This window comes from Panthera pardus, unplaced genomic scaffold (genome assembly GCF_024362965.1).
Source record: "Panthera pardus isolate Hobbes unplaced genomic scaffold, ASM2436296v1 HiC_scaffold_24, whole genome shotgun sequence".
In the NCBI taxonomy this organism is placed as follows: domain Eukaryota; kingdom Metazoa; phylum Chordata; class Mammalia; order Carnivora; family Felidae; genus Panthera; species Panthera pardus.
In genome coordinates this window covers 46,158,548-46,176,363 of record NW_026526810.1, presented here as the reverse complement: position 1 = coordinate 46,176,363, position 17,816 = coordinate 46,158,548, and the positions used below count along the sequence as shown (strand labels likewise).

At 36.1% G+C, this 17,816-nt stretch overlaps 1 protein-coding gene across 1 annotated transcript in view; it reads left to right on the top strand.

Moving 5' to 3' along the window:
- USP8 (ubiquitin specific peptidase 8) overlaps window positions 1-17,816 on the top strand; it is a 76,628-nt gene that overhangs the window by 36,128 nt on the left and 22,684 nt on the right. Inside the window, exons 7-10 of the mRNA XM_019442138.2 lie at window positions 1,040-1,184; window positions 6,025-6,187; window positions 9,659-9,803; window positions 10,090-10,313. Of these exons, the coding sequence (XP_019297683.2) occupies window positions 1,040-1,184; window positions 6,025-6,187; window positions 9,659-9,803; window positions 10,090-10,313 (677 nt within the window). The remainder of the gene's footprint in view (window positions 1-1,039; window positions 1,185-6,024; window positions 6,188-9,658; window positions 9,804-10,089; window positions 10,314-17,816) is intronic.

The window sequence follows — 17,816 nt, the reverse complement described above, 5'->3', positions numbered from 1 at the left end:
GTATCTCATTCTGCTTAGGTGTTATTTCCCTAAGTGGTTTGTTCCCAACTTGTTTAGATGATTTTGTTGTCAAAATGATCTTGATGTTTAGAGAAGTAGGGTGGTTATTTTCAGCTGGGTATTTTAGCTTAGGAGATCATGTGACTACGTTCTTCTCACATCTCACTGCCAAAATAGTTCTTTACATTTTTAAGCTCCCTTGTAGCAGCTTTTTATCTTTTTAATATTTATTTATTTACTTACTTTTAAAGTTTTTATTACTGAAGTATAGTTGACTTTGTTGTGCTTTTTAATCTTTCATTTCAGATGGTAGAAGCTGTAAGAGGAAAATAGCAACATAACAAATATTTATTTTGGTTAAATATTAAAGGGCTAGAGAATAAACATTTTAGGCTTGGGGGGGTCACTGAGGTTCGTGCTGTCACAGCAGGAAAGCAGCAGCCATTGACAATATGTAAACACGTTTGTACAGCTGTGTTCCATTAAAAACAGGTGGCCATAGTTTGTCAACCCCTGATGCAGAACACAAAAAACAAGCCTTTGACTTGTTACTCTAGGAATACTTGAAAATCTAAATGTTTTTTAAATAGTCCCCATAAGACCTCATCAGAGACTTTTTAAAAAGAATTTAGAAACTGTCAAGAATTTTTGAACCATGGATTTTTTTTCTGGTTGACATTTTTCATATGATTTAATTATTAGAGAATAAGAAAATCTTCATGAGATACATATATTAATTTCCTTTATTTTGTACCAGCAACAGTCAGCACCTGATGTAGTTGTAACCTCAACAGCTAGCTTTGGTATTTAAGCCTTCAGAAACGGAACATTGAACTAGTTTCTTGATGAATGTCAAAAACACAAATTATATTTAATGTTAGTTTAAAAAGTAGTAAGTAGTGTGATGGGATAGCAGGTATATGACAGCTAGTGTACTTCACTCTTCTAGAAGAAGCAATTATTGTCCTGTGTTTAGTGATAAGAAAGCACGTGGAACTAGGTGTTTTTTGTTGCTTATATCGTCTCTCTTGATTCCAAGGGGCAATCACAGCGAAGGAGCTATACACAATGATGATGGATGAAAACATCAGCTTGATTATAATGGATGCTCGAAGAATGCAGGATTATCAAGATTCCCATATTTCAAATTCTCTCAGTGTTCCTGAAGAAGCCATCAGTCCAGGGTGGGTCATTGTGTATTTAGGTAAAATGGTTAACTGTAGACAGTAGTAAATGTTACTACTTATCATCCAGGCTAAATATGATAAAGTAGGCTTTCTTCTCTGGTTACTCCGTAATGTTACACTTTACTCTTTCTCTGAAGGGTGGTATAAAGAACATTTTGGTTTGGGTGTTTTCTCCTATTTGTGACATTTGTAGTCTTATTGGAAGAGAAGTGAAGCTGCCTTTGTGTGCCCTCTCTCCCAAGGTTTTTTTTGACTAATTTTTCCTTTTTTTATTTATGAGCTTGTGAAGTATATGCACCAAATTGACTAAAATCGTGAACTGATTGAATTGTTTTTTTATTTAGGAATACCCCATAGTGGGGCACCTGGGTGGCTCAGTTGGTTAAGCATCCAGGTCTTCATTTTGGCTCAGGTCATGATCTCACAATTCATGGGATCGAGCCCCATGTTAGGTTCTGCACTGTTAGCTTGGAGCTTGCTTGAGATTCTCTCCTCTCTCTCTGCCCCTCCCCAGCTCATGCTCACTCTCACTCTCTCAAAAACAAATGAATAAAATTTTAAAAATTAAAAAAAATAAAAAAGAAATATCCATCCTGTTATCTGTAGTAAAAGAGTACATAAATACTTTTTTGGGGGAAAAAAAAACAGTATCGCCAACTGATTAAGTAAATGGATAAACTCCAGAGTCAGACTATATTCAGATCGAACTTGTTTCTTCTCAGCTACATTACTTCTAGCCAGTGACCTAACCTCTCTAAGCCCATATCCATCTATAAAATAGGAATAATAATATTACCTATCTCAGGTTTTGAGAAGCTTAAGTGAAATTTTATATACACAAACTTACCACAGTGGCTGGTACTAGTAAGGACTCATTAAAAATTTTTTTTCTTTTTTGATAAGGATGTTAATCTATAAAATAATGTAAAGTTACTTGCATGAATATATTATGTATTAAAAACTATCATAATAATGACAGAGCTAAACCTCCATATCCAGGGCTATTTTTAGTATTTCAAGTGTTAAATAAATTATATAACCTCTCTGGGTCTTAGTTTATGGGATTGGATTAAAATCTATGGCCCATTTTAAGATTAACTTAAACAGCATTGAAAAGACATACTTTTTAAATTAGTAAAAAAAAAAAAGGGGGTGGGGGGGCGCCTGGGTGGCTCAGTCAAGTTAAGTGTATGACTTACACTCAGTTAAGTGTATGACTTCGGCTCAGGTCATGATCTTGCTGTCCGTGTGTTTGAGCCCTGCTTCAGGCTCAGAGCCTGGAGCCCACTTCAGATTCTGTGTCTCCCTCTCTCTCTGCCCTTCCCCCGCTTACACACGATCACGCTCTCTTTCAAAAATAAACAAACATTAAAAAAATTTAAAAATAAGTAAATAAATTAGGCAGTAAAATTTGCATAGTTTTTGGCGCATTTTTTGATGCTTGATAAAGTTTGACCTGAAGAATAGGGTGCTTTGTAAATAATGCTGTTGAAAAGTGACACTAGAGTACTTAGTCTAATCAAGTGGGTGTCACTGTATTCCTAGGATTTGAATAGACAAAATTGTATTAATCTTTGGATGGTCTAATCTGTACTAACAGAAAGCCTGGGTTTTTACTGAGTTTAAGTGTTTCCCAAAATGCGAGAAATTTGACTACTATGAAACTCATGATGAGTTTAGGTTGAAGATTAAAGAGTGATGAACTGCATGCCAAGAAAATTATTCCCCTTTAACTTTTGTTTCAGTCTTTCTGAAGTCATTAAAAGAAGTCTGTTTGGTGCTAGCATTCCTTTTTAATATTTGGTTATCTTTCTCACCAGAGAGTAGGCCTTAGAGCTTTCTGGAAGCAACAGTATCTACAACTAGCTGATGGTGATTACTGTATTCTTTATTTTTTATTTTTTTTTAAACATTTTAATACAGCATAGCATACATACAAAAACACTCCTGTCCTAAGTATTTGGCTCAGTGAATTTTCAAAAGCAACACACCCATTTAGGACACCCATTTTATCTGACCAGAAATAGAATATTACTATCACTCCAGAATCCCTTCATATGCCCTCTGTTAGTTACTACCCATATCCCCACCCACCAAAGGGAACCACCAGCTTCTAACAGAATAGATTTATTTTTGGGGCGCCTGGGTGGCTGAGTCGGTTAAGCATCCGACTTTGGTTCAGGTCATGATCTCATGGTCTATGAGTTCAAGCCCTGTGTCAGGCTCTGTGCTGACAGCTCGGAGCCTGGAGCCTGCTTTGGATTCTGTGTCTCCTCTCTCTCTGCCCCTTCCCTTCTTGTGCTCTTTCTCTGTCTCTCTCAAAAATAAATAAACATTAAAAAATTAAAAAAAAAAAAAAGGATAGATTTATTTTTGTCTGTTTTTGTATTTTATATAAAAGGAAATATATAATCTATAGTTTTTTATATATCTGGCTGCTTGTACTCCATATTATTGGTGTAGTTATGGTTCATTCTGTTGTGTGAATAAAGCATAATTTTACTGATGTATGTATTTTACTGATTATCATTTATTCATTAGATATGCTGCTGTTTCCATGTATATGGGACTGTACATTTTCCTGTTAAATTTAAAGGATCACTTTCAATTAATTAAATTAATAATTAAGTTTATTTTTTTTAATTTTTTTTTTTTAACGTTTATTTATTTTTGAGACAGAGAGAGACAGAGCATGAACGGGGGAGGGGCAGAGAGAGAGGGAGACACAGAATCAGAAGCAGGCTCCAGGCTCTGAGCCATCAGCCCAGACCCCGATGCGGGGCTCGAACTCGCAGACCGCGAGATCGTGACCTGAGCTGAAGTCGGACGCCCAACCGACTGAGCCACCCAGGCGCCCCAATAATTAAGTTTATTAAATAATAGACAAGGTAGGGCAAAATTGCAGCAATTTGTAAAGATGTTACATGAAAGAGTGAGTTTGGGAAATACTAGTGATACAATTATTTCCTAAAGTGTTTTTTATGGAGTACTAATCTTGAGTTTTTAGACTAAAAGGCAAATATATCCCTAGAGTCAGGGATAGTCCTTAATATCACATTTCAGGGGTGCCTGGGTGGCTCATTTAGTTAAATGTTTACCTCTTGATTTCAGCTCAGGTCATGATCTCACGATTCGTGAGTTCAAGCCCCGAATCAGGCTCTGTGCTGACAGTGCAGGACCTGCTTGGGATTCTCTCTCTCACGCTGCTCTCTGCCCCTCCTCTGCTTGAGCACTGTCTCTCTCAAAAATAAATAAGTAAACATTAACAGTAAAAAGAAATCATATTTCAATTTTTTTCATTCTTATCACTATATATCAGGTGAGAATATTAGGAGACAGTATTTTATATTTCTTCTCTTTTCCTTTATTTCCTACAGGATATAGTAGCCAACATTATTATATAGGAGCAAGTTTTTTTTTTTCTTTTAAATAATCTAAACCATTTCTTTTACTTATGAATAAAAGTGTACCAGTCCTGCCCAGCTTGCCAGTATTATCAGTTAAATATTAAAATGCTTAGTGCTTTGCCAGGAATAATATGGAGTTTCTTACCTGATGGAACAAATTTGTATTATTTATTCAGTCATTCAGCACTCATATACTGAGCACTAGTTTTCTGTGGGCTGGATTGCTATGGTTCTAAGTACTGGGGCTTACCTATTGAACAAAAATTTTGCTTCATGGAGCTTATATTTTAACAGGGAGGTGGGATAGCAAAACAGACAATAAACCTTAAAATGTATGTCTGCTATTTAATAAGTGCAATGGAGATGGGTGTATCAAGTGTATACATTGGGCTAGGTATTAAAATTTTAATCCAGGAAGGCTTCATGGAGAAGTTATTACTGAGCAAATTTTGAGAGGGTAAAGGAAATGAGTGATGGCAGTTATCTGAAGGAAAAGGATTCCAGATAGAAAGGCACAGAGGCAGAGGCCCTTAGGCAGGAGTATACCTGAATAAGCAGGACCTACAAGGAGGCAGTGGTTGGTGTCGAGTGGAATAAATGGGCAAGTAGTTAGTGATGAAAAGTTGATGTAATAGGATTTGGGGGGGAGGGGCTGTGCTGCAGGCCCACTCTAAGGACTTTAGGTAACTTTTAAATTAACTTTTCTGTGAGCAAAAGACATGAATAGCATGCTTTAATGTACAGTTGATATTTTTCACAGTTGATGATTTAAAAGGCAGCACAGCAGAACAGCTAAGAGCATGGACGTGAACAAGATTGCCTGAGTTTGAAATTTGGCTTCACTTGGCATCTGTAACCTTCGATAGGTCAATTAATATCTTTGTGCCCCAGTTTCTCCATTTATAAAATGGGGTTAGTAATGCCTACTTCATAGGATTTGTTGTGAGGATTCAGTTGAGATTCTATGAAAATAAAGCATTTAGGAGAGTATCTGGCACATAGTAAATGCTCTATGTGTTTGTTAAATAAGCATTTTGGTATTTGGTTAGCAATTATCTACATAGGTATAAGAGAACTGAAGTATAAATAATGTTACCCGAGTGATCCCCCAGTTATTTATATTTAGCTGAGAGAGGTGTTCAGATGACTTCTTTGTTTGCAGTTTTGGCTCCCTTTTTTGTGAGGGGTTACAGTTGATTCCATTTCTTTTAGTTTCTAATAATTACTAAAACATATTCCAGTGTTATGCAAAGGTGAAGTTATTAAACATTTTAGGATTATTTATTATCCAGACATACAGTTTGACCTTAGAAAGAAATGTTGCTGAAAATTTACTGTGGTACAGACTAAAAGAAAACTCAGTGTCTTATATTAGTATATTAAGACTTCTTGTCTACCTTTGCCCCAATACAAATGTTAATACATTTCAGAGTCACTGCTAGTTGGATTGAAGCAAAACTCCCAGATGATTCTAAAGACACATGGAAGAAGAGGGGGAATGTGGAATATGTGGTACTTCTTGACTGGTTTAGTTCAACAAAAGATTTACAACTTGGAACAACTCTACGGAGTCTGAAAGATGCACTTTTCAAGGTTAGCAAGTTTCCTTGTTAGTTCACTGTAATTGTAAGCCTTCTTTGGTTGTTAGAAAGGTATACTGACTAGCTGTTTATCTTAAGGATAAGAAGATTCAGCAGCTTTGGTTGGAGATTTTTTTTAAATGCAGATTTAAAAGACTAGTTTTGAATCATCAAATAATAATAAACTGATAATATAACATAAGATTAGAATTTCCAGGAACATAAACTGTCTAAAAAAAGTGTTATTTTTTTGTTTTAAGAATTAGACTATGACAGAGAGGGAGAAAGGCAAACCATCAGAGACTCTTAAATACAGAGAACAAACTGAGGGTGGAATGGGGGAGGCGGGGAATAGGTGATGGGCATTGAGGAGGGCCCTTGTTGGGATGAGCACTGGATGTTGTATGTAAGTAATGAACTACGGGAATCTACCCCAAAAACCAAGAGCACACATTACACACTGTGTTCGTCAATTTGACAATAAATTATATTAAAAATAAATAAAAAAGAATTAGACTACAAAACATAGAAGCAAAGGAAGAAGTCACTAAGGAGAAAAAGCTTGTTAGATTTGACTTGACAAAAAAAAATTTGTGGAAAAATACCATATGATTAGATTGCAGAAGACAAATAGATTATTTGCAGTAAATAGGGCAGTACAGTTGGCCTTTGAATAACACAGTGTTTAGGGGTACCAATACCCTGCCACAATTTTTGACTTCTCCCAAATTTTACTAATACTGTTGACCAAAAGCCTTACTTATAAACAGTCGATTAGCAAAGTATTTTTATATGTATTATATACTGTATTCTTATAATAAAGTAAGCTAGAAAAAAGCAAATGTTATAAATTATATAAAATTATATAAAATAATGAAAAAATTACTGAAATCATAATTCAATCATAATTAAAATCGCAGTTACTGTACTGTATGTATATTTATTGGAAAAAGGCCCCATATAGGTGGGTAAGCAGCACCAGGATAAGAATGGTGGCAGCAGTGGGCCTGGCCCTGGAATGGTAGGGTTCCACAGCCTGGTAACCTCTACTGAGCGATGGCAGCCACTGGGTGGGCCTGTAGGTGGCGACAGCACCCTTGGATCACAGTATAGCTGCCTAGAGGTGTACCACCAGCCTGTGGCCATTGGCAACCACAGCCTCATGTGAATGTTCTGGCCTCCAGGAGCCACCATAGGGAGGAGCATTCTGCCCTTGGCCAGGGAGGGTCCTAGGCCCAAGGAGGACCAGGGCAGGGAGGAGGGAATACGAAGAATGCTGGACTTCCTGGGCAGCACCGACCTGCACTCTGGGGGGTGTGTCTCCACTTCAGCCTCACCTCCTGTCCACCAGTCCAGGGCTTTCAGCCTGACCACTCTGCTGGCACACAAGGACCTGAACTGTGTTCAGTTTGGGGCTTCTGGGAGCTGCTGACAGCTGGTGACAGCCTCAACAGGTTGCCCAGGTACTCATTTGGGCAACAGGCACAACCTCTGCACTATTCGCTTTCAATTTGGTCCCATCGGTGGGCAGTTGTAAATGCCTGTGGCTTTTGCCATCAACTCAAAGGGGAGAAAAAAGTGTGTAAGTGGACTTGGCGCGGTTCAAACCCATGTTGTTCAACAGTCAACTATAGAACACCTAAAATATGAAGGAACTTTTGCAAATAAAAAAAGTATTTAAGATAAAATAGTAAAATAAGTAGTGGACATAGACATGAACAGAAGAGGAAATACAAGAGACAAACATAAAAACAATCATCTTTACTAGTAGAAATGCATTTAAAAAAGTGAATGCCATTTTCTGATTAAATTAGCAAAGAAAAAATAATCAGTATAATTTGTTAAATTATTAAACTGATAGTACTAAATGAATGCTGGTAAGACTCAAAATCTGCTCTTAGGAAGGTCAGTTGATGGAACATTACCCTTCAGGAGGACAATCTTAAAAGCCTTAAAACAATTCATGCTTTAAAATAGGGAATCTAGAAATATACCCAAGTACAGATCGATACATGAAACTGCCAGTATTCAACTAGTTTTGACCTACAATACTGGCACTTTCATAAAGTTCAGCCTAAGATATATGTAGGTTTAGTGTATGAGAAAGATGATTTAACAAGTCAGTGTGGGGAAAAATGGATAAAAATGAATGGTTTGGAGACAGCTGGCTAGCCAGTAGGTGAAAAGAAAGGGGACCCCTGCCTTACTTCTTAGATCACGCCATATTCCAGATGGGTCAATGATATAAATATGTTGATTGAAATAGTGAAGTAGTACTAGGAAAAAGCATTTGTAGGTCTTGTAAACCAAGACACCATGAAGGAAGATCAATGTATTTGACTGTTTTAATTCCATAAATAAAGTAAAAATCAATCAGGAAAATAATTGTAACATATATGACAAAGAGCTATTTTTCTTAATATTCAAAATACATTCACTATGTACTAAGAAAATAGCAAATTCTACTGAAAAATGGGCAAAGGATGATATTATTTAAGTCATAGAATATTATAAACATTTAATATTAATAAACATTAAAAGATGTGCAGCTTCACTGATAAAAGCTAATTAAAACATGATTCCATTTTCTATCTACCAGTTTGGTAAAAATTATAAAGATTTATGATAGGCTTTCTCATAAACTGTTGGTAAGTATATAAATTGGTATCATCTTTTTGAAGAGCAATTTGGCAGCATCTACCAAACTTTTAATCCAGCAGTTCTAGTTCTAGTAAATTACCCTGCAGAAATGTATATAGATACATATTTTTAATGATCATTTAAAGATTAGGAATGTATACTAAAAGCCTTAAAATGTTCATGTGCCTTGGCTCAGCCACTCCACTTCTGGGGATTTTTCCCTAATGGAGTTGATTGGGTATGTGCATATATCAGGATCTTCAGTATTTATCTCAGCATTTTTATAACGGGAAAGATAACCATAAGTGTTCCATTGGTTGATTCAGTTTTGGGGTGTGTGTATGTGTGTATAAAATAGAATATTATCTGGTCATTACAAGTGGTGGTGATAGAACCCTTAGTAAAAGATGTTTATGTAAGAGAAAAGCAGCAGCATAAAAGTTTCACTGTTTCATAAAAATAAAATTTAAAGTATGTATCTACATAGAAAATGGTAAGAATAAATCCTACAATGTCAAAGTTGTATCTCTGGGCGCTCAAATGATGGGTGATTTTTAAATACATGAACTTACTTTCACAATTTTCTTCCAAGATCATGTATTACTTGTGTGGTTTTAAAAACCTGATCTATCCATGTGTTTCATTTAATGCTGAATTTTGAATTCTCTCATTTTTTATCATTTAGATGAATCTTCAAGAGCAATTTTAAAATTCAATTTTTTGTGTTTTTTCTTTTTTTTTTACTGTGAAGAGACTGCTGCTATATTGAAAATACTATTGCCTAATCTTGAAAATATTATGCTAAGTGAAAGAAAAATAAAAATACTGTTTCCTTATTTCCTAGTGGGAAAGCAAAACTGTCCTGCGCAATGAGCCTTTGGTTTTAGAAGGAGGCTATGACAACTGGCTACTTTGTTATCCCCAGTATACAACAAATGCTAAAGTCACTCCACCCCCACGAGGCAAGAATGAAGAGGTGTCTATCTCATGTATGTATGTGAAAATTTTTGTTTAAAATTGCTTTGGTAAAATAAACTTTATGTTCTTACGGTAGTGTTCTTGGTTGTGTGTTTAGTTATCCTACTGGATAGCAGTTTGTTTTCAGGCGTAAAAAATATACGATGTCCACATCCTAGAAGTTAATATTTAATTCTTTAAGATTGTTGTGGTTGTCACTTCATTTACTTTATCACATAGTAACATGCATGAGATATGTAACTACTATTTATGGGGTTTGCTGTTCTTTCATACCTATTATTCTTTTGGGAATTTTAGTGGATTTTACTTATCCTTCACTGGAAGAATCAATTCCTTCTAAACCTGCTGCCCAGATGCCACTTCCTTCTGTAGAAATAAATGAAAATACAGAATTTTTAAATGATCAAGATGAGAGAATGGCACCACTGAACGTATCAACTCCAATTGAGTCAATTGCTGCTTCTAAATCTGATGTTTTACCCATAATTCAGCCAGTGCCTGTTGTAAAGAATGTTCCACAGGTATGTGTTTGATTTCTTTTAACTGTATTGTTTCTCTTTTTTAATATTATGTTAAATACATAATATACAAATGAAGTTTTATTTATAAGCTTTTATATTTTAGGAAGAAAAATACCAGTGAGAAGAATTTGTATGTTTTGGTGCCTTTTGGCTATAAAGATTTTTCATTATAATTCAGTCCTGTTACCACAGCAGTGATAAAATAGATAATTCAAAAGATTTCAAAGCCAGCTAGCAGTGTGTTTACTGTAGGGAGTACCAGTAAAAGATTGTATTACGACAGAAAACGTGAAGATTTTCAGGGTTTTCTTGTACTGTAATTTAACCCATAGTATTTTCCCAAATAGTTTGGCTTAAAGATGATAACGTGATATCAATATATTGGTTTCAAAATAATACTGTAGTTCCATTTCCTTAGAATTTGACATGTAAGTAACATGCATAGTTTTTGTTATTTCCTTTGTTATAGTTGCCATACAATATTCTATTAGTTTTAGATGTACAACACAGTGATTAGACCTTTATATACCTTATGAAATGATCACCATAAGTCTAGATTCCATCTGTGAACCGTTCAGAGTTATTACGATATTATAGAAAATGTAGTCTATGCTGTACTTTTCATTCTTGTGACTTATTTATTTCTTAACTGTAAGTTTGTGCCTCTTAATCTCCATCACCTATTTCACCCATCCTTCCCAAACACCTCCCCTCTGGCAACCAGAAGTTTGTTCTATTTATTTATGAGACTTTTTCTGTTTTGCTTTGTTTGCCTTGCTTTTTAGATTACACATATATATAAGTGAAATCATAAAGCACTTGTCTTTGTCTGACTTATTTCACTCAGCATAATACCTTCTCGGTCCATCCTTGTCACAAATGGCAAGATTTCATCCTTTTTCATGGCTGAGTATTACATTACTATATAGATAGCACATGTTCTTCATTCATCTGTTGATGAATACAAGTTGTTTCTATATCTTAGCTTTGTAAATACTGTAATTAACTAGGGTTCATATATCTTTCTGAATTAGTGTTTTTATTTTCTTCAGATGAATGGAATTATCAAAGGTGGAGTTGCTAGACCATATGGTAGTTCTCTTTTTAATTTTTTGAGGAATTTCCATACTGTTTTCTCTGGTGGCTGCACCAATTTACATTCCCACCAACAGTGCACCAGTGTTCCTTTTCATCACATCCTCACCAACATTTGCTAGTTTTGTTCTTTTTTTTTTTTTAATGTTTATTTTTGAGGGAGAGAAAGAGAGAGAATGGGGGAGGGGCAGATAGAGAAGGAGACAGAATCCGAAGCAGGCTCCAGGCTCTGAGCTGTCAGCACAGAGCCCAACTCGGGGCTTGAACTCACGAACCATGAGATCATGACCTGAGCCAAAGTCGGATGCTCAACCTGCTGAGCCACCCAGGCGCTCCTCTGTTTTTGTTCTTTTTGAGTTTACCCATTCTGACAGGTGTAAAGTGATACCTCATTGTGATTTTAATTTGCATTTCCCTAATGATTAGTAATGTTGAGCATCTTTTCATGGTTTTCTTGGCCATCTATATGTCTTCTATGGAAAAATGTCTATCAGGTCCTTGGCCCTTTTTTTTTTTTTTTTTTCCCCTAATTTTTTTTTTCCTTGGCCCATTTTTAAATCAGATTGTTTTGTTGGGTGTTGAGTTGCATGAGTTCATGTGAGCAGGGGAGGGAGAGAGAGAGAAAGAGAGAATCCCAAGCAGATTCCACGCTCAACATTGAACCTGACACAGGACTCAATCCCACAACCCCTGGATCACAATCTGTGCTGAAATCAAGAGTCAGACACTAAACCAACTGAGCCACCCAGACACCCACATGAGTTCTTTATATATTTTGGATATTAACCCATTATCATACATGTCATTTGCAAATACATAATCTAATTCAGTAGGATGCCTTTTCATTTTGTTGATGGTTTCCTTCACTGTGCAAAGCTTTTTAGTGTGATAAATGAGTCCCATTTGTTTATTTTTGCTTTTGTTTCCCTTGGCTGAGGAAACAGATCCAAAAATATTGCTAGGATCAGTCTCCAAGAATTTACTACCTATGTTTTCTTTTAGGAGTTTTATGGTTTCAGGTCTTACATCTACATCTTCAATCCATTTTGAGTGTACTTCCTTATTGATAAAGTGTGGTCCAGTTTCATTCTTTGCATGTAGCCGTTTCAGTCTTACCAACACCATTTATTGAAGAGATTGTCTTTTCCCCATTGTATATTCTTGCCTCCTTTCTTATAGATTAATTGACCATATAAGGGTGGATTTATTTCTAAGTTCTCTATACTGTTCCATTGATCTGTGCAGCTGTTTTTTAATGCCAGTACCATATTGCTGATTACTGTAGCTTTGTAGTATATCTTGGAATCTAGAATTGCAACACCTCCAGCTTTGTTCTTCTTTGTCAACATTGCTTTGGCTATTGGGAGTCTTTTGTGGTTCCATACAAATTTCAGGATTTTTTTTGTTCTGGTTCTGTGAAAAATTGTATTGGTATTTTTATAGAGATTGTATTAAATCTGTATGTTGCTTTGGGTAGCATTGATGTTTTAACAATATTAATTCTTCCAATCCATGAGCACAGTACATCTTTCCATTTTTCTCCTCTTCAGTTTCTTTCATCAATGTCTTAAAGTTATGAGAGTATAGGTTTTTCACCTCCTTGATTAAATTTATTCATAAATATTTTATTCTTTCTGATGCGGTTGGAAATCGGATAGTTTTCTCAATTTCCCTTTGTGATGCTTCATGATTAGTGTATAGAAACAACAGATTTCTGTATATTGATTTCGTATTCTGCAACTTTATTGAATTCATTTATTCTAATAGGTTTTCTGGTGAAGTCTAGGGTTTTCTACATAGATTGTCATGTGATTATAGATAGAACCAGTTTTACTTCTTCCTTACCAATTTGGATGCGTTCTATTTCTTTTTCTCATCTGATTGCTATCTGTGGCTAGGACTTCCAGTGCTATGTTGAATAAAAGTACCAAGGGTAGATATCCTCATCATTATAGCAAAATCTTTTAGCGTTTCACCATTGACTATGATGTTAGGTGTGGGTTTGTTATATACTTTCTTATATGTTGAGAGCTTGTTGAGAGTTTTAGCATAAATGGATGCTGAGTTTGTTGAGAGTTAATAGCATAAATGGATGATGAATTTTGTCAGATGCTTTTTCCACATCTGCTGAGATGATCATAGGGTTTTTATCCTTCATTTGGTTAATTGATTTGCAGGTATTGAACCATCCCTGTATCCCTGGAATAAATCCCTCTTGGTTGTAGTACAAGATCCTTTTAATGTACTGTTGAATTCAGTTTGTTGATATTTTGTTGAGGATTCTTGCAGCTCACTTCATCAGGGATATTGGTTACTAATTTTCATTTTTGTAGCGTTTTTGCCTGCTGTTGGTATGAGGGTAATGCTGGCCTTGCACAATGAATTTGGAAGCATTCCTTCCTCTTCAATTTCTTGGAATAGTTTGAGAAAAATAGCTATTAACTCTTCTTTGGTAGAAGTCACATGTGAAACTATCTGTTCTTGGAATTTGGATTGTTGGGAGTTTTTGATTACTGATTCAATTTCATTACTAGTACAGGTGTATATCAGAGATGTTGTTCATTCAAATCCAGGCCACCACAATAAAGTGCATATCACAACAAAGCAAGTCAGTGAATTTTTGGTTTTCCCATTCATATAAAAGATCATTACATAAAGAATGAATGGGTCAACCAGGCAATTAGAGAAGAAATTTAAAAATATATGGAAACAAATGAAAATGAAAATACAACAATCCAAACGCTTTGGGATGCAGTGAAGGCAGTCTTGAGAGGAAAATACATTGCAATCCAGGCCTGTCTCAAGAAACAAGAAAAATCCCAAATTCAAAATCTAACAGCACACCTAAAGGAAATAGAAGCAGAACAGCAAAGACACCCCAAACCCAGCAGAAGAAGAGAAATAATAAAGATCAGAGCAGAAATAAACAATATAGGATCTAAAAAAACTGTAGAGCAGATCAGTGAAACCAAGAGTTGGTTTTTTGAAAAAATAAACAAAATTGATAAACCTCTAGCCAGGCTTCTCAAAAAAAAAAAAGGGAGATGAGGAAATAGATAAGATCATGAATTAAAAAGGAATTATTACAACCAATCCCTCAGAAAGACAAGCAGTTATCAGGGAATACTGTGAAAAATTATATGCAACAAATTGGACAACCTGGAAAAAATGGACAAATTCCTTAGCACCCACACACTTCCAAAATTCAAACAGGAAGAAATAGAAAGCTTGAACAGACCCATAAGCAGCAAAGAAATGGAATCAGTTATCAAAAATCTCCCAACAAATAAGAGTCCAGGACCAGATGGCTTCCCAGGGGAATTCTACCAGACATTTAAAGCTGAGAAAATACCTATCCTTCTCAAGCTATTCCAAAAAATAGAAAGGGAAGGAAAACTTCCAGACTCATTCTGTGAAGCCAGCATTACTTTGATTGCTAAACCAGAGACCCAGCAAAAAAGAACTGCAGGCCAATATCCCTGATGAATATGGATGCAAAAATTCTCAATAAGATACTAGCAAATCGAATTCAACAGCATATAAAAAGAATTATTCATCATGATCAAGTGGGAGTCATTCCTGGGCTGCAGGGCTCGTTCAACATTCTCAAATCAATCAACGTGATACATCACATTAATAAAAGAAAAGAACCATATGATCCTGTCAATCGATGCAGAAAAAGCATTTGACAAAATTCAGCATGCTTTCTTAATAAAAACCCTCAAGAAAGTCAGGATAGAAGGAACATACTTAGACATCATAAAAGCCATTTATGAAAAGCCCACAGCTAATATCATCCTCAGTGGGGAAGAACTGAGAGCTTTCCCCCTGAGATCAGGAACACGACAGGGATGTCCACTCTCACCGCTGTTGTTTAACATAGTGTTGGAAGTGCTAGCATCAGCAATGAGACAACAAAAGGAAATCAAAGGCATCAAAATTGGCAAAGATGAAGTCAAGCTTTCACTTTTTGCAGATGACATGATATTATACATGGAAAACCCGGGAGACTCCACCAAAGTCTGCTAGAACTGATGCATGAATTCAGCCAAGTCGCAGGATACAAAATCAATGTACAGAAATCAGTTGCATTCTTATACACTAATAATGAAGCAACAGAAAGACAAATAAAGAAACTGATCCCATTCACAATTGCACCAAGAAGCATAAAATAACCTAGGAATAAACCTAACCAAAGATGTAAAAGATCTGTATGCTGAAAACTATAGAAAGCTTATGAAGGAAATTGAAGAAGATACAAAGAAATGGAAAAACATTCCGTGCTCATGGGTTGGAAGAATACTGTTAAAATGTCAATACTACCCAAAGCTATCTACACATTCAATGCAATCCCAATCAAAATCGCACCAGCATTCTTCTCGAAGCTAGAACAAGCAATCCTAAAATGTGTGTGGAACCACAAAAGGCCCCGAATAGCCAAAGTAATTTTGAAGAAGAAGACCAAAGCAGGAGGCATCACAATCCCAGACTTTAGCCTCTACTACAAAGCTGTCATCATCAAGACAGCATGGTATTGGCACAAAAACAGGCACATAGACCAATGGAATAGAATAGAAACCCCAGAACTAGACCCACAAAAGGATGGCCAACTAATCTTTGACAAAGCAGGAAAGAACATTCAATGGAAAAAAGACAGTCTCTTTAACAAATGGTGCTGGGAGAACTGGACAGCAACATGCAGAAGGTTGAAACTAGACCACTTTCTTACACCACTCACAAAAATAAACTCAAAATGGATAAAGGACCTGAATGTGAGACAGGAAACCATCAAAACCTTAGAGGAGAAAACAGGAAAAAACCTTTCTGACCTCAGCCGCAGCAATTTCTTACTTGACACATCCCCAAAGGCAAGGGAATTAAAAGCAGAAATGAACTATTGGGACCTCATGAAGATGAAAAGCTTCTGTACTGCAAAGGAAACAGTCAACAAAACTAAAAGGCAACCAACAGAATGGGAAAAGATATTTGCAAATGACATATCAGACAAAGGGCTAGTATCCAAAATCTGTAAAGAGCTCACCAAACTCCACACCCGAAAAACAAATAATCCAGTGAAGAAATGGGCAGAAAACATGAAGAGACACTTCTCTAAAGAAGACATCCACATGGCCAACAGACACATGAAAAGATGCTCAACGTCGCTCCTTATCAGGGAAATAAAATTAAAACCACACTCAGATATCACCTCACGCCAGTCAGAGTGGCCAAAATGAACAAATCAAGAGACTATAGATGCTGGAGAGGATGTGGAGAAATGGGAACCCTCTTGCACTGTTGGTGGGAATGCAAACTGGTGCAGCCGCTCTGGAAAACAGTGTGGAGGTTCCTCAAAAAATTAAAAATAGATCTACCCTATGACCCAGCAGTAGCACTGCTAGGAATTTACCCAAGGGATACAGGAGTGCTGATATATAGGGGCACTTGTACCCCAGTGTTTATAGCAGCACTTTCAGCAATAGCCGAATTATGGAAAGAACCTAAATGTCCATCAACTGATGAATGGATAAAGAAATTGTGGTTTGTATACACAATGGAATACTACGTGGCAATGAGAAAGAATGAAATATGGCCTTTAGTAGCAACGTGGATGGAACTGGAGAGTGTTAATGCTAAGTGAAATAAGTCATACAGAGAACGACAGATAATCATGGTTTCACTCTATGTGGATCCTGAGAAACTTAACAGAAGACCATGGGGGATGGAAAGGAAAAAATAAAAAATAAAAAAGGTTAGAGAGGGAGGGAGCCAAAACATAAGAGACTCTTAAAAACAGAACAAACTGAGGGTTGACGGGGGGTGGCAGGGAGGGGGGTGGGTGATGGGTATTGAGGAGGGCACCTTTTGGGATGAGCACTGGGTATTGTATGGAAACCAATTTGGCAATAAATTTCATATTTTAAAAAAAGATTATTAGATTATACTGTAGTCTACTAAGTGTGCAGTAGCATTAGGACTGAAAAAAACCATGTACACGTCTTAATTAAAAAATTTTACTGCTAAAATATGCTAACCATCATTTGAGATTACAGGAAGATGTAATCTTTTTGCTGGTGGAGGGTCTTGCCTCACTGTTGATGACTACTGACTATTGATAATGGGTGGTTGCTAAAGTTTGGGGTAGCTCTGACAATTTCTTAAAATAAGACAAGAATGAAGTTTGCCATATCATTTAACTCTTTCTTTCACAAATGATTGCTTTGTAGTATGTGATGCCGTTTAATAGCATTTTCCCCAGCATAAAACTTCTTGCAAAATTTGGGTTAGTTTTCTCAAACCCTGCTGCTGCTTTATCAACTAAGTTTGTTATATTCTAAATTCTTTGTTGTCATTTCAGCAATCTTCACATCATCTTCACCAGTAGATTCCATTTTAAGGAACCACATTCTT